At 37.5% G+C, this 16,416-nt stretch overlaps 1 protein-coding gene and 1 long non-coding RNA gene across 2 annotated transcripts; both read right to left on the minus strand.

The window, feature by feature from the left end:
• Positions 1–2,754: 2,754 nt before the first annotated feature.
• Positions 2,755–3,696, minus strand: LOC112849247 (olfactory receptor 51V1-like). Its single transcript, XM_025912844.2, has one exon. The coding sequence runs from the start codon at positions 3,694–3,696 to the stop codon at positions 2,755–2,757; it is 942 nt and encodes a 313-aa protein (XP_025768629.2).
• An 8,418-nt stretch (positions 3,697–12,114) lies between these two features.
• LOC147576719 (uncharacterized) lies at positions 12,115–15,966 on the minus strand. The gene is made up of 3 exons (XR_015241450.1): positions 15,792–15,966; positions 13,517–13,658; positions 12,115–12,649 (listed from the first exon to the last, which is right to left on the minus strand). It is a non-coding gene; the product is annotated as an uncharacterized LOC147576719 (long non-coding RNA).
• Positions 15,967–16,416: the final 450 nt, after the last annotated feature.

A 16,416-nucleotide genomic window follows, 5' to 3' on the forward strand; every position in this document is an offset into this window, starting at 1 on the left:
CCTAATTTTCAGGAATTCAATTGTTATTATGTGGGCAAAATAGAGTTTTTTGAGGCATGTAAAAATGGCATGAATATTTCCCCAGACTCACCAAAAGTGCATGGGGTTGGATGATCTTTTCAAAGCGCTTCCTTTACTTTCTTTTGAAAGGACATCTGGGGAAGGGAAGGAAAAATAAGATAAAAACGGAAGAGGACAAACCATAAGAGCCTCCTGGGTGTAAAGAACACTCTGAGGTTTACTGGAAGGGTGGTGGGTGGGGGATGGGTTAAATGGGTGATGGGCATTAAGGAGGGCACTTGTTGGGATGAGTACTGGGTACTATTTTTAAGCGAAGAATCACTAAATTCTACTCCTGAAACCCTTATTACACTACATGTTAACAAGCATAGATTTTAAATTAAAAAAGTAAAATTGTTATTGGAAAAAAAAAAACAAAGAAAAGAGAGACATCCAGTCTTATGTAGATACAAGTGATATAGATAGATGAATATATTGTGCTCCTGCGTGTCACCAGTTTCTCTGTTCTCTTTCATAGGGAGTTTTTTTTACTAAAAAAAGTAAATAAATAAAATGAGAAATAAACAGAAAAAGAGGCTCCTGGATGACTCAGTTGAGCGTGCCATTCTTGATTTCAGGTCAGGTCAAGATCTTGGGGTTGGTAAGTTCAAGCCTCATGTCAGGTTGTGTGCTGATGGTGCGGATTCTCTCTCTCCCTTCTCTTTGCCCCTCCTGTGATCTCTGTCTCTCTCTCTTAAAGAAAAACACCTTAAAAATACAAAACTTATGGAGATTTATCTACTAATGTACTTGTCAGAGTCAGATTTGTTGATCCAAAGTGTCAGTTCCAGACCTAGACACAATGGAAAATAACAGAATATTATCAGGTAGTTGGAATGTGGAATATGGAGGTTCATCAAACTCTGCTTGAAATGCCATTTCCAAGCAAGTTTAACATGTATAATTATCGTAACCCCAGGTGCAGAGGGACATAACAGAGAGATCAGCAGTTACTCTGTTACCCACGTGATCTGGCTGGTTGTAATGCAAATGACTTGCCTTCTACATAACTTCTTATATTGCTACACTACTCCTGGATGTCCTTTCTGAAAACAATAATGTGTATCTGTGGATCTTTTTCCTTCCATAATATAAATAAGAAGGATGATATGATCTTAGAGTTCTGACAAAATCAGAGACCCACTATGATAACTTTATAAAAACAAGAGTAGAGGAGAAGAGTACCACTGACTGAGAAGCTTCTTTCATTTGCTTCTGGAAGCCCAAAGACATTATGTCCAAGCTGACAGCTTGGAGCCTGGAGCCTGCTTCAGATTCTGTGTCTCCCTCTCCTCTACCCTTCCCACACTCAATACTCTGTCTCGCTCTGTCTCAAAAATAAATACAAACATTATAAAAAAATGGGATATACATTCAAAAGATTCTCACAACCATAATTCTATCCCCAGTTTAGGTACTGATGTTTTACTTAATATATATGTGCCTTCGCATCCTACCTTAAAGATAAAGAGGTTGATCTGTCTTTAAAATTTCATGTACACTGCCACCAAGATTAAGGTCAATTGGCAACTCTCATGACTATTGTAAACTATATAGAATTGGGGGTACATCGTAGACTATGTAGAGATATGATATCTGATTCAGTCACTGTTCACCAAATCTTTTACATTAAACTGTGTAATCTAATCTACCAATCCTGCATTCTATTAGGTGAGACAGAACAGTCTTTCTAGGCACTTTTGCTTAAACATATGTAGAAGAGGTGTGAATGACCTTGTAGGGACCTAGGGAAAGCTGCCCCAAAGTATGCCACAATACCATAAAGATTATGCTGAATTAAACTTATTTAAGAAACAGCCAGTGCAAGACTGCTGACTCTTTGTCTCCAGAAAGCAGGAAGCACATCTCCCATGTGAAAGATACCTTCTCTGCATCAAGAGGTAAAGAGACATCCTTATCATCAGAGATAGGGAATCAGGGCCAAAGTACCCTATGTAAATAAATCTTGTAATTTTTACAGATTTATTACCCCAGCCCAAATTCTAGTCCACATTTAGAATTCTTTACTAATGGAAGCTCCTGAGCATAAGTTTTCTTTGTCCCGTCAATTCGTCACAGATGGATGTTTGTCTAAAATGTATAAAACTTCATGTCTTGGTCATTTCCTTTGGTCTTAATTTTACTATGGACCTCTGTGTGCATTAATTAAATTTTGTTTTTTTCTCCTGTTAATCTGTCTCATGCCAATGTAATTATTAGACTAATTTAGAAGAACCTTGAAGGGTAGAGTAAAATTTTCCTTCTCAACAAACTCAACAGAGTCAACTTGTGACACATGGGAATAATATGTAAAGGCCACTTGTCCTATACAAGTTAACGTACCGATATACCAGTTCTATGAAAAATAAAATCACATGCTGAACTAGAATTCAGAAAGCATGGATGGTACCGTAAACTTAGTAACTACCCAGGCAAGTGCTCACTGATACACTGGGGAACACAAGTCAGTGTGGTTAACGTTATACTTAATTTTAAAATTAGGAAATGAGATCAGTAACACTTTCTCTGCTTATTTCTCCGGCTCTGGAAAACTAAATTAAGAAATGACTATAAATATGCCTTTAATCTGTTAAACATTACATATACATTTATTATTTCTGCTACAAATCATTATCAGTCATTCCTCTTGCAAATACGACCTTCCCTTCCTTAGAACACACTAAGTTCTAGTACTCAGTTTTGTTTAGTGAACCATCTCTGGATCCTGCTACGTATTTGTTGGGTTTTGACACTGTAGATGATAGGGTTCATCAAGGGTGGGAAAAGGATATAGATATTGCCCATGAGGACGTGGACCACAGGAGAGAGGTGCTTTCCAAAGCGGTGCACCATAGTCAAACCAATAATTGGGATATAGAAAACCAGAACAGCACAGATGTGGGAGACACAGGTCTTCAAGGACTTGAGCCGCTCGTCCCGGGATGCAATAGTCAAGACTGAATGCAGGATCGAGATGTAGGAGATGAGAATGAGCACCGAATCCAAAAAGAGTGTGCAGATCACCAGGGCTAACGCATAGAAGCTGTTGAAGCGGATGTCGGAGCAGGCAAGCCGAAGTAAGTCTTGGTGCAGGCAGAAGGAATGGGAGAGGATATGAGGATGGCAGTAATCGAAGAACTTTAGGCGGACAATGGGAGCGGTAATGAACAGGAAACTCCTCCCTAAAATGGCCACACCAATGGTGATGATTCTCATATTGGTGAGGATGGATGTATATCTCAGAGGATTGCAGATGGCAGTAAAGCGATCAAAGGCCATGGCAAGAAGGACTCCAGACTCCATGCATGACAGACCATGAACAAAGAAGGTTTGAGCAATGCAGGCATCCAGACCAATCTCTTGGCTGATCCCCCACAGGATCCCGAGCACCGTGTGCACTGTGGACAGTCCCATGCACAGGTCAGTGAGGGCCAACATGGCCAGGAAGTAGAACATGGGCTCATGTAGGCTGGGCTCCGTCCGGATCACATGCAGCACCAGGCAATTCCCTAAGAGTACCATAGCATAGATACAGGAGAAAGGAATGGAGAGCCAAGGATAGTCCCGTTCCAGGCCAGGGAAACCCGTAAGAAGAAAGGTGGAGTTGCTGATTTTGGAATCAGGTTGAACAGACATGGATCTCTAAAGATGGATACCTCTCAGAAAAAAATATACCAAACAGCTTATTAAGAATCATATGTGTTTTCCACCGCCTTAATACAAAGTTTGAAGTAACAGCTGTAAAAGGAATGATTGCACTTAGCACAAGAACTCATCACACGTAATACCAATGCTTGTATTCTATAAGAAGCTTCATTTGCTCTGAAACAGAGACTATGCCTCCATATGAAACCTTCTTATTCGTTCACTGACCCCATCAGAGGAATTGTGTCCATATCCATAATCTCACTGTCACTTTCTACCTCAGTGCCTCACACACTACAAATAACAGAGAAAATACCCGGCTTGTGAAGGTATTATAATGAAGTATAAGTACACCAAATAGAAAAGGAAAACACATTCGAGTGTTTGCCTTTAAAACTTCATGAAATGAAGGGTTGATGGGGGGTGGGAGGGAGGAGAGGGTGGGTGATGGGTATTGAGGAGGGCACCTTTTGGGATGAGCACTGGGTGTTGTATGGAAACCAATTTGACAATAAATTTCATATACAAAAAAATAAATAAATAAAACTTCATGAAATGAATTGCAACTCACTGCCGTAGCGTGTAAGATTCACCTCTGCTTATTACATAAGACACTCAGTCATTTATAGAAGTCATCTCTCAGTCACTTGTACTTGTACAAGTCCACTTGTACTTGTACATTTCATGGACTTAATAAAGAATAACTTAATAAAGAATAACTATCGCTCACAGTAGAGATGGTCTTGCCAATCTTGAAAATGGATCTGGTTCTTTTCTCTTTGTCACGGTGGCATGGATATTCCAGAAGAAGCAAGATTTATGTAGGTCTAGGAGTCCCTGGAGTAAATCCCCAAACCCTGGGAGGTTCTGAGAGTGAATGATGCAACATATAGGGGCTGTGCTTCTTTGGGAGAGTGAGAGAAAACCCATGGGAAGTATCTGTAGAGCAGATGTTCCACTCCACTAAGAATTTACAAGTGCAAGTTTATAAAAATAATTCCTTCATTCAGGGAGATTTTGAAATGAGTACTGGACAGACAGTTCCAGAAACATGTAGTAGTTTGCTTCCTCCCTCACTGGTCTTTACATGTTTTTTTGAAGGACGGCAGATACATCCTATATAAGACAGGTTATTCTTATTGACATAAAATTTCATTTTATTTCCCTTCATTTCAGTATAACTTTTCTCTTTTTATTTGAACTCATGCCATCAGTATTCAAAGAGTTTGTGTGCTGGCAAATAAAACGTTGTTTTGTAAGTCATAACAGATTTGTATACGGTTGATAATCCTTTTAAACTGCTTGAATTAGAGTCTCTATTTTCATAACAGTAATGTTACCGAGCATTTTTTTTTTTTTGCATTTACTGTGTACTAGGAATCTTAGCATTATTTAACTCTCAGAATTAGAGTACTTCTGTTATTAGTTTAATTTCTAGAATACTTAAGGATTATATCTTTTCATAGGCAGTAGACCACAGAGATAAATAATGTGCTTACAAAGCCAGACTTTCTGGGTTGAAAACCCTTCTCCAACTCCTGTGAGTACTGTGTCCTTGGGCAACATACTTAACCTTATATCAATTTTCGCATCTAAAATGGGGACAATTGGGATGCCTGGGTGGCTCAGTCGGTTAAGCATCTGACTTTGGCTCAGGTCATGATCTCATGGCTCTTGGGATCAAGCCCTGTGTTGGGCTCTGTGCTGACAGCTCACAGCCTGGAGCCTGTTTCAGATTCTGTGTCTCCTTCTCTCTCTCTGTCCCTATCCACTTGTGCTTTTTCTCTCTCTCTTTCAAAAGTAAATAAACATTTAAAAATTGAAAATAAAATTAAATGGGACAATAAAGGGCATCTGTGTGGCTCATTTGGTTGAGCCACCAACTTTTGATTTCAGCTCAGGTCATGATCTCGTGGTTCATGGAATGGAGCCCTGCTCTGGCTCTGCGCTGACAGTGCTGGACCTGCTTGGGATTCTCTTTCTCCCTCTCTCTCTGCTCCTCCACTTGTGCTGATGCTCTCTTGCTCTCTCTCGCTCTCTCTTTCTCTGTCAAAATAAATAAATAAACATTAAAAACCCATATGCAATGATTCAATAGCAGTTTTAAGAGGAAGTCTATAGCCATAAATGCCAACATTAAGAAACAAGAAATATTTCAAATAAAACCCCTCACTCTTCTGGGGTGCTGGGGGGCTCAGTCAGTTAAGCATCTGACTTTGGCTCAGGCCATGATCTCACAGCTTGTGAGTTCAAGCCCTGTGTCTGGCTCCGTTCTGACAGCTCAGAGCCTGGAGCCCGCTTCAGATCTGTGTCTCCCTCTCTCTCTCTGCCCCTCCCCAGCTCACACTCTGTCTCTCTCTGTCTCTTATTCAAAAATAAATAACAAAACATTAAAAAAAAAAAAGCCTCACTTTTCATCTCAAGGGATTAGAAACAGAACAAACTAAGCCCAAAGATGGCAAAGAGAAAGAAAGAACAATGGCCACACTAGAAATAAATAAAATGGAGATTTTAAAATGTGGAAATAATCAATAAAACTAAGAGTTGTTTTTTTAGAAAAGATAAAAAGAATTTACGAAACTTTAGCTACTATGAAAAAAAGAGAGAAGACTCAAGTAAATAAAATTAGAAAAGAGTAAGGAGACATTACAACTGATATCACAGAAACAACAAATGGGATAATGTAGAAGAAATGGATAAATGCCTAAAAACATAAAACTTACAAAGACTGAATCATTAAGAAACAGAAAATTTGAACAGACTAACAATGAATAAGGAAATGTAATCAGTAATCCAAACCATTTCACGCAGAAAAGTCCAGGATCAGATGGTTGCACTGGGGAATCCCAATAAATATTTAAAGTAAATTAATGCCAATACTTCTCAAACTCTTTCAAAAAAAAAACTGAAGAGGAAGGAATACGTCCAAACTCATTTTACAAGTCCAACATAACCCTAATACGAAAGCCAGATAAGGACACTACAAGAAAACAAAATTAGAGACCAATAATCTTGATGAATACAGATGCAAAAATTCTAGGTGATATATTAGCACTCTGCACACACAAAACACACAACACAATAGTATATGAAAATGATCATAAATCATGATTAAGTGGGATTTATCTCTGGGATGTAAGGATGAGTCAACCTATGCCAATCAATAAATGTGATATGCCACATTAATGGAATAAAATAAAAAGTGGTGTGATCATCTCAATAGATACAGGAAAAAGAATTTAACAAGGTACATTATCCTTGCATGGTATAAACTCTCAAGAAATTGAGTATTGAAGAAACATACCTCAACATAATAAGGGCCATATAAGACAAACCCATGGTCAACTTCATATTCAATGGGGAAAGGTTGAGTTTTTCATCAAAGATCAGGAATAAGACAAGTGTGTCAATGCTCCCCACTTTTATTCGACAAAACTGAGAATCCTAGACAGAGCAGTCAGACAAGGAAAAAAAGGCATCCAAATAAGAAAGAAGAAATAGAACCATCTCTGTTTGCAGATATGATCCTATACAGAGAAAATCCTGAAGATCCCACCAAAACAAAGAAACAAACAACAAACAAACAAAAACAACCAAACAAAAAACAAACAAAATCCCTGCTATAGTTAATCAGAAAATTCAGTAAAGTTGCAGGATATAAATCAACATACAGAAAACAGTTGTATTTCTATACACTAACAACAAAACATTTGAAAAAGAAGTGAGGAAAGCAATCCATTTACAATAGCATAAAACAATAAAATACTTAGGAATAAATTTAACTGAGAATTTACAATATATACACCCCCCATGTCCATCACAGCATGATCCACAACATGGAAATAACCTGTTTGTCTACAAATGAATGAACAAACATGATATATGTATAAATAATATTATAATAAATAAATAAATATTAATAATAAAATAATATTCAGCCATAAGAAAGAAGAAAATCCTGCCATTGTGACAACTGAGATAGAACTTGAGAACATAATACTAAGTGAAATAAGTCAGACAGAAAAAGGGAAATATTGTACAATACGTCTTATATGTGGAATCTATTGAAGTTGAAGTCAAAAACAGAGTAGAGTGGTTGTTCCCAGGGGCAGGTGGGTAAGAGAAATAGAGACATATTAGTCAAAGGGCACAAACTTCCAGTTATAAAATTAACAATTTCTGGGTATCTAATGTATAGCATGGCCATTATAGCTAATGATACTGTATCATACAGGTGAAGGTTGCTAAGAGAATAGACTGTAAATGGTCTCACCACAAGAAACAAAAATGATAATTATGTGACAGGACAGAGGTGTTAGCTGATGTTATGGTGGTAATAATTTTGCAGCATGTAAATGTATCAAGTCAACATGTTATACACCTCAAACTTTATACAATGTTATAAGTCAGTTATATCTCAATAAAGCTGTGGTTGGGGAAGAGACTGATTGAGAAAGTTTTCTATTGACGGAAAGCAGTTGCTCACCAACGTTGAAAAGTCTCTGGGGCAACAGATGAAACAAGAGTGTCAACCCTGTGGTAGCTGATGAGAGTTGAAAGGCTGGTTTGTGAAGAAAGGGAATATGATAGAGTATCTTAGGCTCACAGATGATCTTGTTGAAAGCAAATAGAACTGATACATGAGATAGTTTTAATAACCTTTTAAAGAATAGAGAGAACATGTGAAGTCTTTAACCCTCATGCCATAGAAGCAACAGGCAGAGAAAGTTGATTGCAGTGAAACTGAAAACAGAGCAGAGCAGTTAAGAGCATTGGCCTTGGAGCCAGCTTGCAAAGGTTCAAATATTCACTTACTGTGTGTCTTTACCATGCTGCTTAACCTCTCTTGAACTCAACTTATTCATCTATAAAGCATGGCTCATAATAGCACCTGCTACTTAGGGTTTGTGTGATATTACCTATTTTTTAAGTATAACTAATGTACAGTGTTATATTAGTTTCCCTGATATTTTTTAAAATTCATGAAACAGTGTTTGAACAGTTCAGAGCATCAAATAAATATGTGTTTGTTAAATAGAACAAATTCTCTCCCCATGGATAATTCCAGATTGCAGTCAGATGATAGATGTTTTGATCATTCTCTTTGAAATGTGAACAGAATATCCCTAGGGACATGATGTCCATTTATACCAATCTCATTTCTGATGTACATCACAGCCCTCTAGCTCTCTCTTCATGCAAACACTTACAAAGATACGATCTGCTTTCGTGGAAGCAGAGAAACAAATATACCTGAATTTTGTCAACTGAGTTAAGACTTGAACAGGATTGCTAGATAGAAGAGACAGATGGAATCACAGGATATATGAAGAGATATACTGAATCACACTCTGAAGGTGAAGGGTAACTACTTTTCACAAATACTCTGAAAGATTAATATACATGTGGGAAGTCAAAATTTATCATAATCTCTAGTTTCTTGAGAAAAGACAAAACTGATGTAAGATCACTTTTTCCTTTGTCTACCCTCAATGTTTTACTAAGTAGAAATAGTAGTAGAAATAGTAGAAATAGTAGATTCGTAAGTGTGGAGACGTACTTGGATAACAGATGTGAACAATAGTGAATGTGACTTTTTAATTGAAAGAATTCAAAAAGAGCCAAATAATGGAAGGAGCCTAAATGTCCATCAACTGATGAATGGATAAAGAAATTGTGGTTTATATACACAATGGAATACTACTTGGCAATGAGAAAGAATGAAATATGGCCCTTTGTAGCAACGTGGGTGGAACTGGAGAGTGTGATGCTAAGTGAAATAAGTCATACAGAGAAAGACAGACACCATATGTTTTCACTCTTATGTGGATCCTGAGAAAATTAACAGAAGACCATGGGGAGGGGAAGGAAAAAAAAGTTAGAGAGGGAGGGAGCCAAACCATAAGAGACTCTTAAAAAATGAGAATAAACTGAGGGTTGATGGGGGGGTGGGAGGGAGGGACGGGTAGATAATGGGCATTGAGGAGGGCACCTGTTGAGATGAGCACTGGGTGTTGTATGGAAACCAATTTGACAATAAATTTCATATTAAAAAAAAGAAAGAATTCTGTATTATATACATATACCACTTTTGCTCAGATTGGTCCTGTATGAGATAACAGGCTATGTGAAAGTTATCTACCGAATGAACATAAGTGCTGACTCCTAGAGAAAATACCTCAAATTCTCTATGCCTGCTTTCCCTGCTTATGACACCAATTCCTCAACCTTTCTCTCTGTGAAGACCCAACAGATCCAGGGCAGGATTCAGACGTGGTTCTCCATGAAGAGGGAATATACCATTTTAGGTTAAACAGACAGACACAGATCATTTACATGTAGAAAACTTCAGGCAGGGAGAGGGAAGGAATCTACTTATTTAAGGAAGTTAAAACTGAGGCAACTGAAACCTTAGACTTACAGGATATGCCAAGTCTTGAAAGATCTCTGAGTGTCTAGAATAGTAATTAAGCCAAGTTTTCCCAATTTAACTATAATGTTGTAAATTCTCATAGTAGAGTCATTCATCAAATATTATCATTTCTTACCAGGAAAAAATAATACTCACATTTGTTCAGAAAAGTTTAACTTGCAAGGAATATCTACAAAAAAGTGCTCCAAAGACACAGTGAACATTCATCAGTGGAGGTACAATTTTATCACCACTTGGTGTGGTTGCCTTGATCCACATAGACATTACAGGTGGTTTCTAACCTTAAGTGGTATTTTCAGGCCAGTTAGTAGTTTGATCATAAGTCACTCCAAAGCATCATCACCCTTCTTTTCTTATTTAACTTTTTAAATGTTTATTCATTTTTGAGAGACAGAGTGTGATCAGGGGAGGGGCAGGGAGAGACAGGGAGACACAGAACCCAAAGCAGACTCCAGGCTCTGAGCTGTCAGCACAGGACCTGATGCGGGGCTGGAACTCACGAACTGCAAGATCATGACCTGAGCCAAAGTTGGATGCTTAACCGACTGAGCCACTCAGCACCCCACCCTTCTCTTCTTATTAATTCATCAACAGACAACTCTGTTTCCTGCTTCTCAGAAGAACTTCTATCATTTTTTTATAGATCTCTAAATGACTACTAAAGTGACTATCTTAGAGTCTTACAGAAATTGATGCCCTTTATTGTGTAGAATATATGCTTCACTGATCTGCTTTACTGGATCTTCTTTTTTCTCTATGGACTTTATAAGTATCAGCAAGATGAGCTTTGTTATTTTTATTTTTTCCATAGGGACATTTCCTATTGATGGGGCAAATATGTGTTACTTAATAATTAAAGGGAGGTCAGATAACTAGCCATTTGGGAAAGTAAAAAAGCCCAGTCTGTACTGCAAGCCATGTGCAATTGTCATTCATGAGGATCTTGAAGAGAGAGAAGATACTGTTACCTTTTTTTTTTTCTAGCAACAACTCACCTTCACCATTTTCATCCTCTTCACCATATTAGGAAAAATACTCACGCATATGCTGGTAGATAGAGCCGAGCTTTATTGCTTTGTGGAACTCTGTGCATAAGTTTCTGAGAGCAAACGTGGTAAACATTTCATCTCCTTAAAGGACTTCTCTAACTTTGCTAATTCACAGTCCTCTCCCCTCTTCTATTATTGGAGATTCTGAATCATTAATCCCATGATTCAATCGCCATAGCATGGATCCCTGAAGAGGCAGTCCTGTTTTGACATACATAAAAATGTATTAAGACATGTGGATGTATATGAGATCATGTGATTGATAGCAAATACATAAATGTATAAATTGATAGCTGTTAAATTTCAGTCTTTCAGAAAATGTATAGAGATAGAAGAATTGGCGAAAAACTCTACCTAGGGAAAATGTATGTTTGTTAGTAATTCCTTTGAAGTCCTTACTTCTATTTTGGAAACTCAAGATTTGAACAAATCATTAATGACATAGTGGACTGATAATAAAAATAACTGTCAGTCTTCCAGGGTAATAGGACATCAGGTTTACATATCATATTGTCCTTTGTTCCTACTTCCAACTAACATGCATTTACATGTATATCAAAAGGTAAAAGTTCACAACAACTTGAAAATAAGAAAAAATAGTAAAATGACTGAAAACATGGAAGTTATTTTTATAATGTAAATGAGGCTATACCCTAAAGGAATCTGGTTCAAAACATACACTTGATGATTCATGCCTCTTAACTTTATAAACATGAACAGAATCACCAATCCAAATAGAATAGGGAATACATTTTTTCCTTTCAACTACTAATCGAAGAGAGAGAGAGTTTAAAACAACAATGTGTATAAAACAGATTTTTCATAGATTATGTCACAATTTTCTTTAAAGTATGGAAAACATAAAGAATTTTCACTATAGGATGATAATTTAATTGTATTCCTTTATTAGTCAAAGAAATGAATTCAGACATTAATTTAAATGTTCATATGAGGGGCGCCTGGGTGGCGCAGTAGGTTAAGCGTCCGACTTCAGCCAGGTCACGATCTCGCGGTCCGTGAGTTCGAGCCCTGCATCAGGCTCTGGGCTGATGGCTCAGAACCTGGAGCCTGTTTCCGATTCTGTGTCTCCCTCTCTCTCTGCCCCTCCCCCATTCATGCTCTGTCTCTCTCTGTCCCAAAAATAAATAAACGTTGAAAAAAAATTAAAAAAAAATAAATAAATGTTCATATGAAATGGAAGAAGGCAATGTTCTTATTTACTTCAAACTTATTCTAAATGTGATATTCAATAATTTTTTTCTAACAATTTGTTGAAATTATAAGCATTTAGCAAATAACACACCCTAAAAATAAGCCTTCCATTTATTTATATTCAAAACTACAATAGAAAGCAGACTAGAATGACAAATCCCATTCACAAATGCAGCACCTGTAGACATAAATGTACATAAACGCATGTAGAAATCATTAACACTCCGATGGGGCTTGTAACAGCATACACCTGAAATAGAAATATATTCTTTATGTAACTGTATCTATTCTCCTAAATCATTTCCATAGTTTCACTGTGACTAAACAAATGGCAATATTTTTAACTTAACAAATATTTTAAAGCTTCTTAGGGAAGATTAAAAGTCAGAGAGATAAAAGAATTAAGGGGCCCCTGTGTGGCTCAGTCAGATGAGTATCCTGTTCGTGATTTCGGCTCAGGTCATGATCTTAAGGTTCCTTGGGATTGAGCCTTGCATAGGGCTCTGCGCTGAGCGTGTTTCCTGTTTGGGATTCTCTTTCTTTCTCTGTCTGTCCCTACTCTACTCACATGTACACACTCTCTCTCCCTCAAAAAATAAAAATTAAAAATACACTTCAAGTAATGCTTGGGAGTAGTTTCTATAATTAATAAAATACATATAAAGCAACAATATTTTATACAATAAGAAATATGAGGGAGGAGCCAAGATGGCAGAACAGCATGGAAGGTTTTTGTGTCTCGCGTCCATAAAATACAGCCAGACCAACACTGAACCATCCTACACACCCAGAAAACTGATTGGAGGATTAGCACAACAATCTGCACAAGCTGAACCACAGAATTCAGCAGGTACATGGAGTGGAGAGCTGAACTTGGGGAGCAAGAAGCCCCGAAAGGTAGGGAATCTCTTTTGCAGGCAGAGAGAGGATGGAGATTGGGGAAAGGGGGAGAATACGGGAAAATTACCCCTCCCCAAAAGCAGCTGGAGAGAAAGCAGAAAATTGGAAACAGCTGCAGGGACTAACCTAAAAAGGGAGAAAGGAGAAAGGAGAGGGTTTAAACTCTATTGAGACTGTAAACAAGGGGAGCAGAGTCTGCAACTCTGCAGCTCGATACCTGGCGGTGCTCTGGTCGGAAAGGTGAATCCCCAGGAACAGAGTGGGGTCCAGGAGATTCTTAGGCCACACGGGAAAAAGCAGTTCCACTGCTGGAAGGACATTTGGTAGAGACTGTTGAAGCCACCTGGTCCCAGCAGACCCTAGAAAACAGCTACATTCGCTGGTGCTGTAACAAGGTCATTAAGGGTGAAACCTGGTGCCAGATGTGTGTTGTGATTTTCCATAATCCCTGAAATGCTGCTGCCACACTCTTTTGAACTTTTTCTCAGGCGAGCTGGTACCTGGCCATAGTCTCGGGGCACCAGCAGCAGCAGGGTCCAGAAAGTATTCCTGGGTACAGCCGACCTTCAGCCATTGCTCATTCGGCCATTGCTCGCTGAGACCCTCCTGAAGAGGGGCGGAACGGGTCAAAGCCGTAGTCCTTCGGAAGCAAGGGGCCAGGGAAAACAGCCACATCTGAGACACAACTCGGGAGACAAGTACTGCCTGGGACCTGGTCACGGAGAGTGAAAACACGGGGAGTAGACGAAAGCTGAAGACAGAGGACGGGTGTGCGATTGCTGATCGGGGAGAACAGAGTTGGTAGCTGGGTGATGCCATTTTTGCCACTCCCAGGGATGCGCAAACGCAGGCACCTAGGAGCCCGGCAACAATCCACCCCAGTAGGCTAGCAGCTCCACCTAGTGAAGAGCGGAGCCGTTACACTGAGCCCCACCCAACTAGGACAACATTGCTCTTTAAGAACACAAGACTCACCGCCCCCTTAATTTATGGACTATAAAGAGCTGCATAGACTGACTTCTAGGGGAAAACGAATCACTTTCAGTCCTACTTCAATATGTTAGCAGGTTCATCTATTCAATTTTCTTTCGTTTTTTTTTCCCTCTTTTATACTTCTTTTCTGTTTCTTGAATACAGAAAGAGAAAAGACTCATTTTTATTTTCCATTTTAATTAAAAATATTTTTCTTTAATTTTTATTACTATATTTTTGATGTTATGTACATTTTTTCAAATTCTATTTACTTCATTTTAGTTTAGTAACTTCGGTTTAGTTTAATAAATTCTATTTACTATCATTTTAGTTTAGTCTACTTCAGTGTATTCACCTTTTCAAATTTTCGAACGATGTCCTTTTTTTCTTTTTTCTTTAGTTTTTTCTCTTTTTCATTTCTTTTCTTTTTCTTGAGTGCAGATAGAGAAAAACTTCATTTTTACTTTAAATTTCTATTAAAAATGTTTTCCTTTAATTTTTTCACTATATTTTTTGTTTTTATGTAAATTGTTTCAAATTCTATTCACTTCCATCATTTTATTTTAGTCTACTACAGTGTATTCAACTTTTCAAATTCTCAAACGATTTCCTTTTTTAATTATTTTTTAAATCTTTTTTCTCTTTTTTTGTTTCTTTTCTTTTTCTTGAATACAAGAAGAGAAAAGATTCATATTAATTTTTAATTTTTATTAATTTTTGTTGATTTTTTTCTACTTTATTCTTTTCTGTATATTTTTTCAAATTCTATTTTACTCATATTATCTCATTTTAGTCTACTTCAGTGTATTCATTTTTTCAAATTCTCAAGTGATTTCATTTATAATTTTTTATTTTTTATTATGTTCTTCCCTCCCTTTATTTTCTCTAATCTGTCAAACCACTTTCAACACCCAGACCAAAACACACCTAGGATCTAGCATCATCTATTCGATGTGTGTGTGTGTGTGTGTGTGTGTGTTTTTAATTGTTTAATTTTAATTTTTTTAACTTCAATTTTTCTACCTCATTAATTCCTTTTCTCCCTTAAAATGACAGAACGAAGGAATTCACCCCAAAAGAAAGAGCACAAAGAAATGAGAGCCAGGAATTTAAGCAACACGGATACAAGCAAGATGTCTGAGCCAGAATTTAGAATCACGAAAATAAGAATACTAGCTAGAGTCAAAAAGAGATTAGAATCACTTTCTGCAGAGATAAAAGAAGTAAAAAATAGAATGAAATTAAAAATGCTATCACTGAGCTGCAATCATGGATTGATGCAGCGGCAGCAAAGATGGACAAGGCAGAACAGAGAATCAGCGATATAGAGGACAAACTTTAGAGAATAACAAAGCAGAAAGAAAGGGAGATGAAGGCAAAGAGCACGATTTAAGAATTAGAGAAATCAGTGACTCATTAAAAAGGAACAACATCAGAATCATAGGGGTCCCAGAAGAGGAGGAGAGAGAAATAGGGGTAGAAGGGTTATGTTAGCAAATCATAGCTGAAAACATTCTTACCTGGGGAAAGACACAGACATCAAAATCCAGGAAGGACAGAGGACCCCCATGAGACTCAACAAAAACTGACCATCAACAAGGCATATCATAGTCAAATTCACAAAATACTCAGGCAAGGAGAGAATCATGAGAGCAACAAGGGAAAAAAAAGTCCCTAACCTACAAGGGAAGACAGATAAGGTTCACAGCAGACCCATGCGCAGAAACTTGGCAGGCCAGAAAGGAGTGGCAGGATATATTCAGTGTGCTGAGTCAGAAAAATATGCAGCCAAGAATTCTTTATCCAGCAAGGCTGTCATTCAAAATAGGAGAGATGAAAAGTTTTGCAGACAAACAAAAATTAAAGGAGTTTGTTACCACTAAACTAGCCTTGCAAGAAATTTTAAGGGGACATCTCTGAGGGGAGAGGGAGAAAAAAATATATGTATATATGTATGTATATATGTGTATATATGTATATACATGTATATATACATATATATATGTATATATACATGTATATATATACCAAAAGCAAGAAAAATTAGGGACCAGAGAACACCACCAGAATCTCCAACTCTAGAAGCATCATAATGGCAATAAATTCATATCTTTCAGTACTCACTCTAAACGTCAATGGTCTCAA

The sequence above is a fragment of the Puma concolor genome, chromosome D1, assembly GCF_028749965.1.
Source record: "Puma concolor isolate L17-30 chromosome D1, mPumCon1.1.hap2, whole genome shotgun sequence".
Taxonomy (NCBI): Eukaryota; Metazoa; Chordata; class Mammalia; order Carnivora; family Felidae; genus Puma; species Puma concolor.